Here is a 21,350-nt window from a genome sequence, read left to right on the forward strand (position 1 = left end):
GAAATTTGTTTTCTCCTCAAGAAGGAAGGGTTAGTCAGGTGTTGAGTTCCAACAGGAAGATGGTGACTGTCTTTCTCCTTCACTATCAGCATACTGCATGGATGCTTCTCCTGATGATCGCTGGCTTTTCAGAAGGTGGGAAGCTGGTGGTTCTTCCCATGGATGGAAGCCACTGGCTCAGCATGCGTCAAGTAGTGGAAAACCTCAGTCAGAGAGGACATAAAGTGGTGGTTGTTATACCTCAAGTAAGTTGGCAGTTGGGAATAGCAGAGAACTATACAGTGAAAACATATCCAGTAACTTATACAAAGGAAGATCTAGATGTAAACTTACAGACATATATTGATGTTCACCTAGCGGGACAACCATTTCCATTTAATGTTCTATCAATATATAACTCTTCAGTAGCAATTTTCAATCTGCTATTCAGTCACTGTAAGAGTTTATTTAATCACAAGGAACTGATGCAATATCTGAAACAAAGTGACTTTGACGCTCTCCTCACAGATCCCGTTTCTCTTTGTGGAGCACTAATTGCTAATTATTTTTCACTCCCATCTGTGTTCTTCATGCGAGGATTACCATGCAATTTACATTACAAAGCAAATCGATGTCCAGATCCTCTCTCTTACGTCCCAAGAATTTTTACAATGAACTCAGACTACATGACATTTTCCCAACGATTGAAAAATGTTTTAACTGACTCTGCAGAATTCTTCTATTGCAATGGTTTCTATGCACAGGGTCTAAGCTTTGCCTCTGAGGTTCTTCAAAGAGATGTGACACTGTTGGACCTTCTGAGTTCTTCATCCATTTGGCTGATGAGATATGACTTTGTGTTTGAGTATCCCAGACCAGTGATGCCCAACATGGTCTTTATTGGAGGCATAAACTGCGGTGAGAGAAAAGCTCTGCATGAGGTATGGTGTTCTTTTTTACTCTTCACATCAAACATTGACAAATGCAATGCTTTTAAGTGACATGAATGAAATGTGAGTAAATAGTATATGAACATTTGGTGGCACTGACTGCTTTGGGGGAATTATTTAACTATTCTTTGGCAGAATCTTTCCACCGATTGATATGGAATTCATACTTCTCTTGGCATCGGCACGTAACTTCCATTTAAATTGCTAAGATTTCTCCAAGCATATCAAGGAGAAAAAGGACACTGTCCTTCTGCAAGCTCTAAAACTGAACTATTTTCCTCAGTACAGTCCTGAAATATAGTTCTGGCTTCATTTGTATCATTTCAGGCTTAAAATTCTTCAGTTTAACAAAAGTTTTTTAAAAAATCTTAGAATCTCTTCTGGTTTTTATTCTGTTCTTAAACACCATAACATTGTTTTGGTCACATGCATGCATCATATATTTCCCATCATAGAATATCCATGTTACTTTGTAGATCACAATGAGAGCCAAATGTCAATTTGAGTTAGAAGATAATTAGCCTGGAAGAATGGATTTTTAGAGATATACAGATGAGCAAAGTTCAGTTAAGATTACATTTTTATTCTTTGTGTTTCCTTCAACAGACAATTTTTCTGATGTTCTGCAGTATTTTTTAAAACCCTGAATAATTTTTGCATGCTACTATGTAACTTGTAGAACTGTAGGTGGAATTGGGCATCTGTTCTCTGACACAAAGCAATAGGAAATTTATTGCATTTCCAGATGCCCTTTAGTGTCTGGTAAAGTTACTGAAATACTTTATAGAGACAATGTGGGGAAGATAATATCTTTTATTGGCCCAACTTCTGTTGGTGAGAGAGACAAGCTATCAAGCTTACATAGAGCTCTTCTTGAGGTCTGGGAAAAGTGCTCAGACCATCTGTCTAAATACAAAGTAGAACAGATTGTTTTGCATAATCACCTTTCCCAGACCTGAAGAAGAGCTCTCAGAAGATTGGTCTTTCTCACCAACAGAAGCTGATCCAATAAAATATATTACTTCATCTACCTTCTGTCTCTAATATGCTGGGACCAACACAGCTACAAGAACACTGCATACATTAAATACTTTATAATAGTGATCTGATTTGTTATCTTGAATTACAATCTCTTTGGGGCCAATGTGTGTCTCTAAACTTTTCTAACCCTTTTCTTTTCACATGCAATATTTAGTCATTTAGGACTGGATGCAAAAGATCACTGAAGTCACTGAGACTCTTTCCATTGACTTTAATGGCCTTTGAATCAGACTCATAAGAGATGCATCTTACTGTACTTCTGGCGCTTCACCTTCTTAGGGCAGAGTATGAGGATTTTTGAACTTGGGGTTTGCATATTTAGAATGGATATAATTCCTTTTTATTGAATGACCCCAGTCCTGATCTTAGAAAGTCTTCAGCTTTTTTTTAAATGCCTTTCAATATTTTATTTGAATTTGTTTATTTATTTTTATGAATAAGACCCACAGAGATTAATACAGTCAAAGTGCACATATAATAAAAGGGAAAATTAAACTCTGACAAGACAAAAGCTAATGTGGTAGAGTCACTATAAATTTACTAGAAGCCACTTAAATCAATCCTAAGGGGCCATATTATAAGATAGTCACATAAAAATCATGTACAAAAACAAGGAGAAACAGATTGAAAACTTCATCAGTTTATTGTATTCTCTTCACCAATGTAAATATATATATATATTTAAGATATTTTAATGTTTTTTTCTGCCTTTTGAAGAGTCATTGACTATATTTGTGTCTACTATTATTTAAAGTAATTCTCACTCTTCTCTCCAGCATACATATATATGCTGGAGAGAAGAGTGAGCATTACTTTAAATAATAGTAGACACAAATATAGTCAATGACTCTTCAAAAGGCAGAAAAAAACATTAAAATATCTTAGAGCAAGAACAAAGGAATAGGCAATAAAACAGGAAAGCTCCTGTTTTGGCAACTTGAGAAGGAAGAAACTCAAAATGCAATTAAGGAGCTGTTGGAGGAACCTAGGAAATTAATAACAGGTCCACACTGTTATTAATGTTTTTAATTCCTATATCAAGGCCTATGTTTGTAAAATAAAAGTCTGGCTAGAGATAGTAAGCATCTCTGTTGCTACTTCTTGCATACTCATGTCAATGAAGAAGTTTAAAAGAAAGACAAGGGCCAAATCCTCAGCTGGGATAAATCAGCATAGCGTCATTGACTTCAACTGAGCAATGCAGATTTACATCAGCTGAGAATTTGGCCCATACATTAAGATGCATGAATAGACAAATCTTAAAGTACAAGATATATTTTATACTTTGGAAATGATAACATACCACAGTTCTTGCGGAACAGCTTAGTGTTCAAAGCCAAATTGCAAAATTACTGCAAACACTTACAGTGAAGCTATAAGGCACAGAAAGAAGAATAAAGATGACAAGTTTCAATTCCCTCCCATGCATCTTCATTTTGTGAACCATCATAACAGTTTTGTTTTGTTTTGAACTATAAAACTTGTTTTAAAGGATTTTGTCTCACTGTGTGAATTGTTATATTTTAAAAGCAAATTGGAAAACAAATTCTGTCACATGCAACCATAAAGTCTCCCAGCATGGGTCATGAGCTGGGTTTGAATGCTGGATCTTAGGTTCTTTCATACAGACCTCCACCACTTGAGCTACAGGAGCAAATATTCTCCTTTATGTGGACACGTCATTAAAGGACTTAGCTGCATAACCTACTGACAAAGTCATGTGCTAGAGATTAATAGAATGTTAGAGATCAGGAAACCTGGTTTCTCTTCTTAGCTTTAATGATAAGAGGTAGGATAGCCAAAGGACATAGATTTGGCACATTCGTTTTGCATGGTAATGTGGCTGAGTAGCTAAGACTTGGATCTACCGTACGAGAGACCTGGGTTTCTTTGCTAGAAGTGCTCTTGTGCAACCTTTTAGTTCTCTTATTTGTAAATGGTATGTGTTTGTGTGTGCAGTGAGGTGCTAAGTAGGGTGACCAGACAGCAAATGTGAAAAATCGGGACACGGGGTGGGGGGTAATAGGAGCCTATATAAGAAAAAGATCCAAAAATCGGGACTGTCCCTATAAAATCGGGACATCTGGTCACCCTAGTTCTAAGTCTTGACTACCATCTAGGGCTAGGGTATGAAGCCTTGGTCAGTAAATAAGGCCTATGAAGTGCACAGAAATATGAACAGCAGTCAGAACAGAGAGTAGGATTCATGAATTCTGAGCTGTCTGCATAGTGCATCCCCATGCATTGAAGAGCTTCTTTCTGTCCCTGAACATTGCCTGCTTTTGCAGTGCAGAACAGGCAGCCTATTCCTGCTGAAATGCAAAATGTTCCTCAAAATCCAGTATGTCCCCAGACAGCGCTTCCTAGCCACTGGATTAGCATAAGCATGGCCACATATGTGGGACATTCCAAAATCTCTCCCCATACCAGGGACACTGCAATAGCTCCCCCCCATTCCCAGGGCCAGCGCAACCCATTAGGCAACCTAGGCGGTCGCCTCGGGCAATAACGGATCTTCGGCCGCCCCCGGTCATTGTTGGTATTTTGGGGCCGGGACCTTCCGCCGCCTCTGTGGAGGGCAGCATTTCGGGGGAGGGACCTTCCGCCGCCTCTGTCGGGGGCGGGACCTTCTGCCGCCTAGGGCGGCAAAAAAGCTGGCAGCGCTCCTGCCCATTCCACTATTTCCCCCTATTTAGAACCAGCATGAAGCCTCCTGTTATCACACACCTGGTTTAAAGAGGCCACTAGATGTGCCTTTTTTGCTTGTACCTATTGCACTGCCTATTTTGTAAACCATGTGGTACAAATAGCTTTGCATGATCTTTTCATGTTTGGGTGATAATTTGGTTATAGATGTGATATATTGAAAACGGTGTTAAAATTACAGCCTCTTACTTTAATGTAAGGGGTTTCCTGGTCCTGCTTGCAGGCTAGGGGGCTCTGTAGGAAAGCATGTGATCTGGGTCTTCAACTGTTGGCCTGCAAAGAGCCAGCCTACAGCAAGGTGGGTGAGTTGCGCCTCTCTGCCTTAGGGAGCAGACTGCTTTGTCTCTCTGTTTTTGTTCTTGTGTATAAGAGTTCTGGATTCTAATAAATAAAGTAGTGTTATGTAGCAACCTTCCAGAAATATAAAAACACAAAATACTCTAACTATTCTGTGTGTGTGCCATGTAGGGTGACCAGATAGCGAGTGTGAAAAATCGTGACCGGCGGGAGTGGGGGGCGTAATAGGCATCTATATAAGAAAAAGCCCAGAGTATTGGGATGTCTTTATAAAATCAGGACTCTGGTCACCCTAGTGTCATGAACATAACAATAGGATTATAATTTAATAATTGTTCATGAACTCCAGAGTTCTTCAAATATTGGTTCTTATGAGCCCAGCCCTAATACAAATAGAGGATTAAAAAATCCAGGGAGCTCCCTGAAATGATGCAGGGAGAAAACAGTTCTTCTAGTCTCATGTAAAACCTTCTGTAGGTGCGTCATGGGCCTGGGGCTCCATGGACCTGGTATGGCTAGGCAGGGAGCAGACAGAGCTTGATGAGAGAACATAATTCTCCTTTAAACCTGCAGGGATATTCAGGTATATGATAATGCTGAAGGTATGCATTGTATACTGCTTCCCACTCTGTGCTGTGAATAGGGTGGCAATGCCATTCACCCAGAAGGCCTGCCCCCTCATGTGACCCCTTCCCCATTGTGCATACAAAGTCACACTGATGTGGGGAGGATGGTACGCTCTTCAAAATGGCATCCCCAGTTCATGATACAGGAGAAACCCATGTCTAGTTTAAACTCAGCACTGGACAGGAGACAAATCTTAGAAAAGAAGGACTGTCCGGCTTAGAAATGAACAAATGACCTGCCTAGCTATGATACCCCTTCCTTGAGGTCTTTTGTAGCAACCATTGGTAAGAAGGTATGTGGGAGCTATGTTGCCAGGTTGGAGGCTGGCCTGAGGAATTGTATACAGAAACAGGCTCCAAGCAAAATGCACACAGAAATCATGTATATCTCTGGCCGCCTTCAAATCTGGAGGGCCATGACTCCTGTTAGATCTGTGGGGCCCAAGTAAGGTGATCTCACAGACAACAGCTCCAGAAATTGACAATCCTAGCATTTTTCAGCCCTTCCATTGTTTCCTGAGTATGGCACAATCCACTTCATTGTTAGCAATATTACATTAATGCTCTCTCTGTTCTTGAAATATGGGCCCAGATCCTCATCTGGGGTACAACAGTGTAACTCCATTGACTTTAGTGAAACTGCTAATTTACCAGCTGAGGATTATTATTCATTAATTTACATACAGTATGTTCTTTTTTGCCTGGTTTGCAAAAGTAATATTATAAAACCCAAACGAAAGGTTTCACAGGTTCTGCTTTCAGCTAGTTTGCCGTAGTTCAAAGTTCTAAGTGCATTTTTGTCTAGGACATTTGAGTTTAGGACTCAGGATGACCAATATTCTACATCTACATGGACTTTCCAGAGGTCATCTCACATTCATTAACTTACCTGATGATTAAAGATAAACTCTGGTGGAAGTTCATGAACTATTAAAAGTTCAGAAACAGATGAACCTCACTCAGCATGGAGTTATGCAAGCAATGAAACAAATTAATTCAGATATGGCAAAATTTGGCCCAGTTTGGCCCCTAAAACTCAATTGCTGAAAAGAGAGCACTACCTTCACCTTTGCATTGTGTCTTTACTTGTAGGTAAAGCTGGTGAGTTTTTTTTTTCCCCACATAAAAATGGGGTTTCATCAAACCCAATTTTTTTCCACAGGAAAATATCATTTGACTAAACTATACAATTTTTCAATGGGAAATTTTGAATTTGAAATTTTTGTTTTGATTTTGGAAACCAAAAAAAATTTGAAATTTTTGTTTCCTCCTCCTCTCACTTCCCCACTGAATAAATAAAATAAATGATGTCCAGGATTTTTTTCTCTTTTTCAGTTTTTCCTCTTTTACTTTGTTTCCTTTTTCCACTCTAACTTTCCAAAACTTCCTCAACTTAGGAAAAGTTATTGATAAAAATGAAATTTTGTTACTCAGTAACTTTTCCAAAGCTGGAAACATTTTGAAGGGTTTAGTGTGGGGAAAAAAGTAAGTGGGAAACTCCCATCTCCAATCCCCCAAAAAGCAAAACTAAATTAGACATCGGTCATTCTATTGCATTGTCTGGGAAAAGACAGGAGGAAGGAAAAAGTTGTCAAAACAGTTTTGTTTTTTGAAAACTGAATCCAAATGAAAATTCCGATTCAAAATAAAATTTTCATTTAATTTTTTGAAATTTTCTGGAAAAAAAAGGAAAATTTAAAATGAAAATTTGTTTGAATTTTTTTACAGGAAAAACCCGAGCAGTTCTAATTGTAGGCATGCATCTATAACTTGGTGCCTTGTATCGCACATGAAAATTTGGCCCTCTGGGCTTACTCATAACAGTGTGCCGCCATCCATTATGTACTGTGAAAACCTAACAGCTAACTTTAAATGCTGCCATTAAACACAGGTCTTAGTTTAAAAAAAAAAATCCTTAGCAATTAAGGCCATGTTGCAAGAGCAGTACAAAATGGTGCAAATATGTGAAGCATATTGCCTGGAAAAAAGTTATCTGTCTAGTTATATAGTACAGTGATAGAGGAGCCATCTATCTGAGCATCTTACTTCCCTATATGAATATTTCCTTCCAATCCCTGCTGTGAAGGAGGGAAGTATTATTCCCAAATTACAGCTGGGGAACTAAGGCACAGAGAGAGTAAGTGACTTGCCCAACGTCACATATAGAATCCAAGAAAGAGCAGGGAACCGAACACTTGTCTTCTGGCCTACACTCTACTTTAGCCCTGTTTTGAATGTCACCGTCTGAGCCACTAGCACTATCAGCAGTGCTTAGCATTCTAGAGGCACTTATCCAGATGGGAATGGTGGCCTAGATAAGACATCCTGTACCCAACCTGCAAGCAGCTGCAGGCAGGGGTGCTGGAACAATTTGTATAGTGGGGGTGCTGAAAGCCATTGAACCAAACTGTAAACCCTGGATATGGTGGAAACCACTTCAAGCCAGGGAGTGCTGGCGCACCCCCAGCATTGTTAGTTCCAGCACCCCTGGTGCAGGACTATGCCCACAGGAACATATTCTATGAGTAGACTCCATTCAGCATGTTTGGAGATTTAGGGTCTGAGCCAAAGCCCACTGAAGCCAATGGGTGTCTTTTTAGTGAGCTCAGTAGGCTTTGGATCAGGTCCTTTATGCCAGATCTTGTCCTCTGCTAACCTAACACCTACAGACATCACCAGGGGTAGGGCACATCCTTCCCCATAAGGCGAAGTCAGTTCAACTTTGATGAATGTTTATCATTAGCTGAACATTAATACAATATGAATTTTCTAGGCAGCCCATGAACAAAGTTAACATTATTTTCTCAAGGCAAAGATCACGAAGTTGAACTAAGGAGACCCTTAAAGCTAGCTAACTGGCAGGTCGCCCTAGTACATGAACTTGGTTTTTAAACATCTGTAGAATTTCTGTAATGAACATCTTAAAAATCTGAAGATCCTTCACCAGATGAAACTTCTGGTGGAGTTTGCCCTAGTAAAAATGGAACAAAGGCCTCAGGGTTTGGCTCTCTAATCAAACGATTTGGCTAATACGTCCTTTCTATAATATTAAACACTCTTATCAGTAGCAAAGAATAATCTGGAGCATTTGAAAAAAATGATAAGAATTTCTGACTTTATAATTAGAAGGAATTCTAATAACTCTGCATAGTTCAGATTCCAGGTGGATTGTTTAGGTCAGGACTACACACCACGGCAAAACTTTTCCAAAGCCTGGGTAGCCAGAAGTGGCATTTGGGATTACTATGAAAGGTTTATGGCCCCTTTGGGTACTCAGGGGATTTTCTAACAGGTGGACAGATCCTCATCGGGGGTAAATTGTCATAGTTCCATGGGAGTTGCGCTATCTTACACCAGCTGAAGATCTGGCCTAGTGTTTAAGTCTCTATTCCCCTGAGTGCCATGGGTGCTGCACAGTCCCTCAGGGCAGGGCAGATTTAGGGTGTTAGATTCTCTTGTGGGCAGGGGTGAAAGTAAGTTAAAGGACTTACCGGTATGCCGGAGTCCTGGGTGGGGGCGTGACCTCAACCAGAAGAAGCGGGGCCTTTAAATCACCCCCAGAGCTACCAGCTGCAGAGGCGGCTGGGAGTCACGGGGCTCAGGGGCGATTTAAAGGGCCCGGGGCTCTGGCCGCCGCTACCGCAGCGGAGCTCCAGGTCCTTTAAATCGCCGACGGAGCCCTGCCACCGCTATCCTGGGGCTCAGGCAGCGGGGCTCGGGGCTCCAGCGGTGGGGTGGCCCCGGGCCCTTTAAATTGCCGCCCGAGTCTGCTGCCTGAGCCCCAGGGTAGCGGCGGCAGGGCTTCCCATGGGGATTTAAAGGGCCAGGGGCTCCTGCCGCTGTGGAGAGCTCTGCTCCAGCCCCGGGGAGTCCAGAGCCGCGTGTCCCACTGCTCACTGCCCGGAGTGGAGTGGAGCTGAGTCCCTCCATGCCTGCGCCCTGCCAGGAGGAGCAAACCTTCCAGGTGAGTGAGAGGTAGAGGGGAGGGAGCCCAGACGAGCCGGCGGGGAGGGAGCACTTAAAGTGACAGTGCACTCACTGTCTCTCAAACTTCCCTAACACACACTCACACACAGAGGCTCTCACACCCACATACATGTAACCCTTCTGCCCATCTAAGTTGGCAGCAACAAGGGCCGGGTTCTGTATCTAGGGATTCCGTTTCAATAACGCAATGCAAAACTGGCTCGAGCCCCCACCCAGTGACCTGGGACAATTACATACCACCCCCTGGGCGCCTCTAAGAGGCAATACTTCCCCTCTCGCAAGCACGGAGTCTGAGTGTAACAGAAAATGTTTAGGTTTCAGAGTAGCAGCCGTGTTAGTCTGTATCCGCAAAAAGAACAGGAGTACTTGTGGCACCTTAGAGACTAATAAATTTGTTAGTCTCTAATGTGCCACAAGTACTCCTGTTCTTTTTGAGAAAATGTTTAATAACATGAGGTAAACAACATCAGCATTAAATTGGAAAAACACCACAAACAGGCTTCATGAGCAAAAAACCCACCCCAGCAAATTGGGCTGTGTCCTTTCCCTTTGGTTCTTGAAACCAGCAACCCAAGAATCACCAAAGTCCCAAAAGTCCAACAACCCCAAAGTCTCTTGGGTCCAGCAACCCAAGGATCACCAAAGTCCCAAAAGTCCAACAACCCCCCAAAGTCTCTGTCCCTGGTCAGTGCAGCCCCAGAGTTCAAGCGGGGGGGGGGAGCACGCAGGGTGTTAAGGGGCACCTTACGTGATCCGAGGCCGACCGGCTGCTTCTCCGTTGGGTTCCGCCGCAGCCTTCTCCACGAGCCGCTCCACTCCACCAGCTGTCCCGTGAGCCGCTCCTGCCGTCCACGAACTGCTCTGGCAGCTGCTTCGCTCTGCTCACCGACCTGTTCCACTTCAGCGGTTCCTTGGGCTGCTCCCACAAGGCTCCGCTGTGCTCTGATAGCTGCTCCTCCAGCCGCTCCGCTCTGCTCACCAACCTGCGAGTCGCTCAGCTCCTCTCCAACCATCCCTGTGAGGCTCCACTCTGCTAGCTGCTCCGCCAGCCGCTTAGCAATATAGCTTCAGACTCCCCCACTAGTTAACACAGTCTCAGTGATTTCAGCTCTTAGCAATTTCAGTTCATACCAGTGCTAGTGCACCATTGGCCCAAAGTGAAGTCAGCTCAGTAGTCTGTAACTAGACTCCTAATGGAATCAAAGTTAGCTCTGACATTCAACAGTGGAGAGAGGAGGTAGTGCAATTGGTGTTCCAAACCCTCAAAGAGGGCCCATACCATCAGGTACAAATACCTGTCTACATCCCCTCTCCATTCACTGGGTTTTGTAACCCATGCCCCTTGTCAAGCAAGTGCTACTTAGGTAATGGTGAAGGACTCACTCAGTCCTTCTGTCATACAACAGTTCCACTGGCCTTGATTCACAGAATCAGGGTAACAAAACTTTATTCTTCCTGCCCCAATAATAGAGAAACTGGGGATCCCACACCAGCCAAAGTAACCACTTTCAGTTGCTGTTGTTTCATGGCAGGCGGGTTGGTGTGCCCATGCAAACCAGATCAGCCCCTGGAGTTCTTTTCCACACTCGCCATAATTCACCACCAGATGTCAGGGTAGAGCTCATCCTGACTCTGCTTACATACACTCTGTCTCTCACAGTCCCCCTACAAATTGTGTGTCTCTCTCTCACACACACACACACACACACACACACACACAGAGTCTCACGCTCCCCAACACACACACTGTCTCTCACACAATTGCCCAACACACAGTCACACACACACAGTCTCTCTCACACACAGACGGGCTCTCACATCCACATACACTCTGCCTCTCAGTCTCCCAACACAGATTGTCACACACACACACATAGTCTCACACTCCCCAACACAAACTCTGTTACACAATCTCTCTCACACAAACACACACACTGGCTCTCTCACACATACACACACTCTGTCACGTGTGCACACGCACACACACGTATTATTATTGTTGTTATTACTGCTTAGTACTTCCTGTCAAAATGCTCGTGGTGAGTCAGGAGTGGCTAGGGGCTGCAGGAAGGCCGTGGGCTCTGGTAAGATGCAGCCCCTATATGACAGCATGTAGTCTGCCTTGAACTGCAAGCCAAGCGCCAGGCACCACAAGCCACCACAGCAGCACAGAAGTGTGGCAATACACCATATACCATGCCATCCTTACTTCTGCGGACAGTGGCCTAGGAATTTGCTAGTTGTAGCAGTTACTCATTGTGATGTTATCTGATTAAAACATGACCAGGCAGATCACTGTTGCAACCGCTGTTATATATTTGCAACAAATCTTGAGAAAACGTGGCATGTACGATGTCTATGGAAAGGTTATGATTTGCTGAATATGTTCATGCTATTTGTATGAATGTATCATTTTTGTATTTGAAGTTATGAGTATTGGCTCTATGTCTGTATTTCAAATGTTTGCTCCTGGGGTAACACCCACAAGGTAGTTAGCCAGCACATCTTGAAGGGACTAGTCAAAGTAAGTGGCTCATCAATGGACTATGGGAGACGCCCATCTACATTGAATGGACTTTCCTGTGGACATTCCATATGAAGTATACGTAATGGCCTGGAGGTGATGGGGTGGAGCCCATAGAAGCCAGGGGTGATGGTGGGAGGGGGAGGGAGGCGCCAAAATACAAGTTCGCCCAGGGCACCATTTTCACTAAGGCCGGCCCTGAAACAGTCCCAGTGGCATAGTGACAGCAGGATTTATAGACTGTTATATCAGGACAGTGGCCATGTCTTACTGCCGGTCTATAAAATGCCTAGCACAGTGGTGTGCTTTAATAAGACGTGTAAATGGCAGTGATTCAGTAGGCTTGTTTTTAGAAAGATCACTAACATCAAGTACAATTAGCATAAAACAAGGAATGACAATTCCTGGCAGCTGCTAATCAAATGTGTGTGAATGAGGAGTACAGTAACTCCTCACATAACGTCCTCCCAGTTAACATTATTTAGTTGTTATGTCACTGATCTAGTAGAGAACATGCTCATTTAAAGTTGTGCAATGCTCCCTTCTAACTTTGTTTGGCAGCCGCCTGCTTTGTCCACTGCTTACAGGAAGAGCAGCCCGTTGCAGCTAGCTGGTGGGGGCTTGGAACCAGGGTGGGCTGGCAGCCCCCCTACGTTCCCTGTGCAGCAGCCGCCCAGCAGGCTATCAAGTGCCAGGCAGTTCAGGTGTCCCTCCCCCCCACTGCCATGTGCTGCTCCTGCCCTCTGCCTTGGAGCTGCTCCCAGGAGACTCCTGCTTGCTGTGTGTGTGTGTGGGGGGGGAAGTGGGGTGCTGATGTCAGGGTGTCCTCCTCCCCCCATCATGTACCCCATCTCCACAGAGCACGGGGGATGACATGATAGGGCTCAGGACGGAGGGAGCTTGCTGGCAGCAACTGCTTTCGCAACTTGCTGATCTACTTAAAAAGTCAGTGTACTTACAGTTGGGTCAGTGTTCTTAAAGGGCTAATGTGTGTGTCTCGCTCTCTCTGTCTCACACACACTGTGTGTCTCTGTCTCTCTCACTCAAACAGTGTGTGTGTGTGTGTGTCACACACACACACACACACACACACACACGTTGTGTGTCTCTGTCTCACACACACATGCACCCCCCTGCACTTTGGAAAGTGGAGGGAGTGGTGCACTCTAGTGGGATAGCGTGGGGTCATCATCACAGTCATTTTACACAGGGAATTGTTTGCAGCCACTGCCGTGCGTCTATTGTGTCTACTATCTCCATTCGTGCTGCCTTGTAGAGTGTGAGGCTACATTAACAACCCCTTAAGGGATCAGCCAAGTACTAGTTCATCATTTAGCAGTAAGGCATTCCCTGGGAAATATCCCACCCTCTGACTCCTCCACTTCAACCAGGCTTCACAATTATTCATTGCTGTGTACAGTATTAAATTGTTTGTTTAAAACTTATACTGTGTGTGTGTGTGTGTGTATATTTATATAAAATGTCTTGTCTGGTGAAAAAAATTTCCCTGGAACCTAGCCCCCTATTTACATTAACTCTTATGGAGAAATTGGATTAATTTAACATTTTTTCACTTAAAGTAACATTTTTCAGGAACATAACTATAACGTTTAAGCGAGGAATTACTGTAACTCTATTGAAGTGAGAGGGGTAACTGTGGTAAGTTTCTATTTTTTTCTTAGGATTGGTCTACACTAGCAACTTATGTTGGTGTCACTATGTCGCTCAGGTGTGTGGAAAACCCACAGCCCTGAGCTACGCAACTGTACTGATCTAACTCCCGGTGCAGACAGCGCTGTGTCGATAGGAGAGCTTCTCCTGTCCACACAGCTACTGCCTCTCAGGGAAGTGGATTAACTACACTGATGGGAGAAGCTCTCCTCTCAGTGTAGGTGGCATCTTCACTGACTGCATCAGTGCAGCTGTGCCACTGCAGCGCTGTAAGTGCAGACAAGCCCTTCCATTCCTCCAAGCTGAACCATTTTATCTTCACTTCTCGGTACTGCTGCTGATTCTGGTTTTATCTTCAGATATCATATAGTGGCTTAAATAGGACTAACTCACATGCTTATGTGCTTTGCCTGACCAGGGTCAAATATCACATACTCTTGCAGACTCACCAAGTGTCCTGTATCTTGTGTTAACTCCTTCATTCCCCTAGCCCAGGATGAATATCATAGAATCATAGAATATCAGAGTTGGAAGGGACCTCAAGAGGTCATCTAGTCCAACCCCCTGCTCAAAGCAGGACCAATTCCCAGCTAAATCATCCCAGCCAGGGCTTTGTCAAGCCGGGCCTTAAAAACCTCCAAGGAAGGAGACTCCACCACCTCCCTAGGTAACGCATTCCAGTGTTTCACCACCCTCCTAGTGAAATAGTTTTTCCTGATATCCAACCTGGACCTCCCCCACTGCAACTTGAGACCATTGCTCCTTGTTCTGTCATCTGCCACCACTGAGAACAGCCGAGCTCCATCCTCTTTGGAACCCCCCTTCAGGTAGTTGAAGGCTGCTATCAAATCCCCCCTCATTCTTCTCTTCTGGAGACTAAACAATCCCAGTTCTCTCAGCCTCTCCTCATAAGTCATGTGCTCCAGACCCCTAATCATTTTTGTTGCCCTCCGCTGGACTCTTTCCAATTTTTCCACATCCTTCTTGTAGTGTGGGGCCCAAAACTGGACACAGTATTCCAGATGAGGCCTCACCAATGTCGAATAAAGGGGAACGATCACGTTCCTCGATCTGCTGGCAATGCCCCTACTTATACAGCCCAAAATGCCGTTAGCCTTCTTGGCAACAAGAGCACACTGTTGACTCATATCCAGCTTCTCGTCCACTGTGACCCCTAGGTCCTTTTCAGCAGAACTGCTACCTAGCCATTCGGTCCCTAGTCTGTAGCAGTGCATGGGATTCTTCCGTCCTAAGTGCAGGACTCTGCACTTGTCCTTGTTGAACCTCATCAGGTTTTTTTCTGCCCAATCCTCTAATTTGTCTAGGTCCCTCTGTATCCGATCCCTACCCTCTAGTGTATCTACCACGCCTCCTAGTTTAGTGTCATCTGCAAACTTGCTGAGAGTGCAGTCCACACCATCCTCCAGATCATTAATAAAGATATTAAACAAAACCGGCCCCAGGACCGACCCTTGGGGCACTCCACTTGAAACCGGCTGCCAACTAGACATGGAGCCATTGATCACTACCCGTTGAGCCCGACGATCTAGCCAGCTTTCTATCCACCTTACAGTCCATTCATCCAGCCCATACTTCTTTAACTTGGTGGCAAGAATACTGTGGGAGACAGTATCAAAAGCTTTGCTAAAGTCAAGAAATAACACATCCACTGCTTTCCCCTCATCCACAGAGCCAGTTATCTCATCATAGAAGGCAATTAGGTTAGTCAGGCACGACTTCCCCTTCGTGAATCCATGCTGACTGTTCCTGATCACTTTCCTCTCCTCTAAATGTTTCATAATTGATTCCTTGAGGACCTGCTCCATGATTTTTCCAGGGACTGAGGTGAGGCTGACTGGCCTGTAGTTCCCCGGATCCTCCTTCTTCCCTTTTTTAAAGATGGGTACTACATTAGCCTTTTTCCAGTCATCTGGGACCTCCCCCGATCGCCATGAGTTTTCAAAAATAATGGCTAATGGCTCTGCAATCTCACCCGCCAACTCTTTTAGCACCCTCGGATGCAGCGCATCCAGCCCCATGGACTTGTGCACGTCCAGTTTTTCTAAATAGTCCTGAACCACTTCTTTCTCCACAGAGGGTTGGTCACCTTCTCCCCATGCTGTACTGCCCAGTGCAGCAATCTGGGAGCTGACCTTGTGCGTGAAGACAGAGGCAAAAAAAATCATTGAGTACATTAGCTTTTTCCACATCCTCTGTCACTAGGTTGCCTCCCTCATTCAGTAAGGGGCCCACACTTTCCTTGATTTTCTTCTTGTTGCTAACATACCTGAAGAAACCCTTCTTGTTACTCTTAACATCTCTTGCTAACTGCAACTCCAAGTGTGATTTGGCCTTCCTGATTTCACTCCTGAACGCCTGAGCAATATTTTTATACTCCTCCCTGGTCATTTGTACAATCTTCCACTTCTTATAAGCCTCTTTTTTGCATTTAAGATCAGCAAGGATTTCACTGTTTAGCCAAGCTGGTCGCCTGCCATATTTACTATTCTTTCTACACATCGGGATGGTTTGTTCCTGCAACCTCAATAAGGATTCTTTAAAATACAGCCAGCTCTCCTGGACCCCTTTGCCCTTTATGTTATTCTCCCAGGGGATCCTGCCCATCTGTTCCCTGAGGGAGTCAAAGTCTGCTTTTCTGAAGTCCAGGGTCCGTAATCTGCTGCTCTCCTTTCTTCCTTGTGTCAGGATCCTGAACTCGACCATCTCATGGTCACTGCCTCTCAGGTTCCCATCCACTTTTGCTTCCCCTACTAGTTCTTCCCTGTTTGTGAGCAGCAGGTCAAGAAAAGCTTTGCCCCTAGTTGGTTCCTCCAGCACTTGTACCAGGAAATTGTCCCCTACACTTTCCAAAAATTTCCTGGATTGCCTGTGCACCGCTGTATTGCTCTCCCAGCAGATGTCAGGGTGATTAAAGTCTCCCATGAGAACCAGGGCCTGCGATCTAGCAACTTCTGCTAGTTGCCAGAAGAAAGCCTCGTCCACCTCATCCCCCGGTCTGGTGGTCTATAGCAGACTCCAACCACGACATCACCCTTGTTGCTCACACTTCTCAACTTTATCCAGAGACTCTCAGGTTTTTCTGCAGTATCATACCGGAGCTCTGAGCAGTCATACTCCTCTCTTACATACAACGCAACTCCCCCACCTTTTCTGCCCTGCCTGTCCTTCCTGAACAATTTATATCCATCCATGACAGTACTCCAGTCATGTGAGTTATCCCACCAAGTCTCTGTTATTCCAATCACATCATAGTTCCCTGACTGTGCCAGGACTTCCAGTTCTCCCTGCTTGTTTCCCAGGCTTCTTGCATTTGTGTATAGGCACTTAAGATAACTCAATGATCGTCCCTCTTTCTCAGCATGAGACAGGAGTCCTCCCCTCTTGCGCTCTCCTGCTTGTGCTTCCTCCCAGGATCCCATTTCCCCACTTACCTCAGGGCTTTGGTCTCCTTCCCCCGGTGAACCTAGTTTAAAGCCCTCCTCACTAGGTTAGCCAGCCTGCTGGCGAAGATGCTCTTCCCTCTCTTCGTTAGGTGGAGCCCATCTCTGCCTAGCACTCCTTCTTCTTGGAACACCATCCCATGGTCGAAGAATCCAAAGCCTTCTCTCCGACACCACCTGCCTAGCCATTCATTGACTTCCACGATTCGACGGTCTCTACCCCGGCCTTTTCCTTGCACAGGGAGGATGGACGAGAACACCACTTGCGCCTCAAACTCCTTTATCCTTCTTCCCAGAGCCACGTAGTCTGCAGTGATCCGCTCAAGGTCATTCTTGGCAGTATCATTGGTGCCCACATGGAGAAGCAGGAAGGGGTAGCGATCCGAGGGCTTGATGAGTCTCGGCAGTCTCTCCGTCACATTGTGTATCCTAGCTCCTGGCAAGCAGCAGACCTCTCGGTTTTCCCGGTCAGGGCGGCAGATAGATGACTCAGTCCCCCTGAGGAGGGAGTCCCTGACCACCACCACCCTCCTCCTCCTCTTGGGAGTGGTGGTCGTGGAACCCCCATCCCTAGGACAGTGCATCTTTTGCCTTCCAATCGGTGGAGTCTCCTTCTGCTCCCTTCCCTCAGATGGGCCATCTAGTCCACTCTCCGCATTAGCACCTGTAGAGAGAACATGGAAACGATTCCTCACCAGTATCTCCATTGCTGGTGCATGGACGCTCCTCTTTCTTCTTCTGGAGGTCACATGCTGCCAAACCTCCTCACAATCCTTCTGTCCCTGCTCCGCCTGCTCTGAATCTTCAGAACATTGTGGCCGTAGAAGCATCTCCTGACGTCTGTCCAGGAAATCTTCATTTTCCCTTATGCAACGCAGAGTCGATACTTGTTTCTCCAGCCCTCGAACCTTCTCCTCCAGTATGGAGACCAGCTTGCACTTTGTACAGACAAAGTCGCTTCTGTCCTGCGGAAGAAAGACAAACATGGCACAACCTGTGCAGGTTACAACAGCTGATCGCTCACCTTCCATATCCCCGTCCTCTTAGGAGCTTCCTCAACTGTTGCAGGAACTACTCGGAGAAACCTGCAGATGAAAGCCTCAGTGCGCTCTCCCTAGGCGAACTCCCAGGCAAACTCCCGCTGTTAGCCTCTGCTCTTCGCCGCCAATATCACAGACTCAGCCTGGCTGTAGGAAGGGCCTGCAATTACCAGTCATGGTCATTAGATGCCGCTATGGCTGTTATGGACCAGGATGTAGGAAGTCTGGCCTAGTAGTCAGAGCAGGAGTCAAGTCTATTGGGCACAACAGGTGTCCAGGCTCGGGAACGAAGCCAAGCACCAGAGTCAACTGCCAGTTACCAGAGCCTGGGGCCAAGCCAGAGTCAGGACTAGAAATCAAAGCTGAGGATCAGAGTCAAGGTCAGATATCAAACGCCAGAGCCAGGGTCAAGCTGGAGTCAGGGTTGGAAGTCAGAGCTGGGGGCAGAGCCAGGACTGGTCCCTGAGGATGGGAGGCGAGGTGTACGGGCAGGAGGAGAGGCAAGGATCAAGCATGATGGAAAGAGGAGCAAAGGCAGGAGCCGAGTGGGAACCAGTAACAGGGCAGGGTGCGGGAGGCAGACACAACAGGAAACCGCCTTGTTGCTCAGACAAACTTCCTGTTCCTCCTCCTGGCTCAAATAGTGTAGTTGGACCAATCGGTGGAGCTGGGCGACCCTCCAATCAGAGCTCCCGTGGGTGGTGCCTTGTCTCAGATTACAGCCCTAGTAGCTTCTCAGCCCACTCAGTTTCAGTGGCCATTGGATGGTGGCCAGGATGTGGCAGCTCTCTGGGAACTCTCAAGCATTGGTTCAAGACTTGCAACATCATAATGGTTTAGCAGGCAGTTGAGTAGTCTCTGTCTCACTGCCCTCCTTGCTGAACCTGAGCAGGGGGCAACAAATGGAGGTGACGGGGACAGAAGGTGAAGCAGGCCCTGTACTAGCTCTGTGCTTCCTCACTCATCCACAGCTTCAGCTGCCCCCATCTTCCTCTGGAACACCACCACAAACCCAGCTGTCCCCAGCTTTTTCTCCTAGATTTTATTCCTCTAGCTTCATTCTAAAGACACAGCCACAAACCTGTTTCATCCCCCATAGTCCTCAGCTACCTCATCTTGCACTCAGACATCCATAAACCCAGCTGCACCTATCTCCTCCATAAACACACTTCATCACCCACCCTCCAACTTCTACCCCTGCAGTTGCTTGGAGCGGGGTATATTGACCTGCAGTTGAAGTTTGCAGTCATATAAACATTATTTGCAAATACATATGTTATTTAATGAGCTATTCTTCATATTTGTAAAACTTTGCATGATTAGCATTCCCATTAAAAGACTGCAGTGCTCTAATCTCAATTTTTCATTATGTTCTTTCTATCACCACTCACGCTTTTCCAAAGTTTAGCACTTTTGCCCCTTTGTTCTGGTACAGATAGCTACCCATCTCCACCAACTCCATAAATAAATATACCTCTTTTTGTCAGAAGACCACAAAGAACCAGATTGTAACCAGATGGTTAAATTGTAAGAGATAAATAACAGATAAATATCAGAAGTTCCTGATAACTGTTTGCTGTCTGTAGCCATCTCTCTTTCACTGGTACAAATGCCAGCTCTGTGCATTGAAAATCATAACTAACAGCAGGAAAAATACATCAGAGTAGGAAGATCAAATGGATTTTGTCAATTCCTCTCACTGCTCTTGTAATTTACTTCTTATCTCAAAGTCCCAGGCATTTCACCAGAATCATAGCCTCTGCCCTGCCTATGGGCCTTGTGTTCAGGCACTCTGTGATGTGTCTGCCTCTCCAAACTAAGAGATGTTGATTTTATTTCTGAAAAAGCCTCATAAGAGACAGTCTCAGATACACTGACTAATCTCACAGAATTAGATAAGGGGCGGGGAGAGGGTGCTCAGCACTTATTAAAAAGTCCCCAACTCCTTGCAGAATTGGGCCATATGTATTCAAACTCTGTTACATTAAGGGCACTTCTGCCGCATGGAAGCCTGTTCCTGCAAAGTGTTGGGCAGAATCAGGACCCAGCTGTGTAAGGCCTTAAGGGCATGATTCTGACCACTGAAGACAATGGGAGTTTTGCCACTGATTCTAATGGGAGCAGGCTCAGAGCCAACATACTCACACAGTCGAAGTTTCTGCATGCTCATGTCGACCTCTTCCTTGGTTTGCCTCATTCACAAGGCTTCTGTGTTGGCTTTAATTTTGCTTACCATATAAAGACTTCAACAGGCTTTGGATCAGGCTTGTAGGGAGGTTTTCTATATATCATTTATTTGTATTACAGTACTGTCTAAGGGGCTGCAATCATGATCAGGGCCCCACTGTTTTAAGTGCTGTACAAACACAGAATAGAAGGGTGGTTTCATCCCAGTTTCCCCTTCAAGAAAAGCTGAAGAATAATGTTCTAATACAAAGAATTCCACTGGCCTCTTCCAGAATGGTCACCGCCTCCCATTCTTTCTAATCGGAGTGAAGCGAAGCTGCCTTTAGTGGAAGGAAGTTTGCAATGCTTGTATTTTACCCCAGAGATACTTATATATATTAGGGAGACCAGATGTCCCGATTTTATAGGGACAGTCCTGATATTTGGGGCTTTTTCCTATATAGGTTCCTATTACCCCCCACCCCCATCCCGATTTTTCACGCTTGCTATCTGGTCACCTTAATATATATTTAACTTCAGCTTAATGTAGTTTTTATCTGGGAATGTATTATGTTTGTATAGTTCCTAGCACGGTAGGGCTGAGATTTAGGGCAGGTCTTCACTACGGGGGGGGAGGGTCAATTTAAGATACGCAAATTCAGCTACGCGAATAGCATAGCTGAATTCGACGTATCGCAGCCGATTTACCCCGCTGTAGGGACGGCGGCAAAATCGACTTCTGCGGCTTCCCGTTGACAGCGTTTACTTCCACCTCCGCTGGTGGAGTAAGAGCGTCGATTCGGGGATTGATTGTGGGACGCGATAAATCGATCCCCGAGAGGTCGATTTCTACCTGCCGATTCAGGCGGGTAGTGTAGACCTAGCCTGAGTGTGGCTTTTAG

At 45.3% G+C, this 21,350-nt stretch overlaps 1 protein-coding gene across 1 annotated transcript in view; it reads left to right on the plus strand.

Annotated features, from left to right (window-relative positions):
* The window catches only part of LOC117884789 (UDP-glucuronosyltransferase 1-6-like), a 107,991-nt gene continuing 86,641 nt past the window's right edge, over positions 1-21,350 (plus strand). Inside the window, exon 1 of the mRNA XM_034785587.1 lies at positions 1-920. Within this exon, the coding sequence (XP_034641478.1) occupies positions 60-920 (861 nt within the window). The 5' untranslated portion in view covers positions 1-59. The remainder of the gene's footprint in view (positions 921-21,350) is intronic.

This window comes from Trachemys scripta, chromosome 11 (genome assembly GCF_013100865.1).
Source record: "Trachemys scripta elegans isolate TJP31775 chromosome 11, CAS_Tse_1.0, whole genome shotgun sequence".
Taxonomy (NCBI): domain Eukaryota; kingdom Metazoa; phylum Chordata; order Testudines; family Emydidae; genus Trachemys; species Trachemys scripta.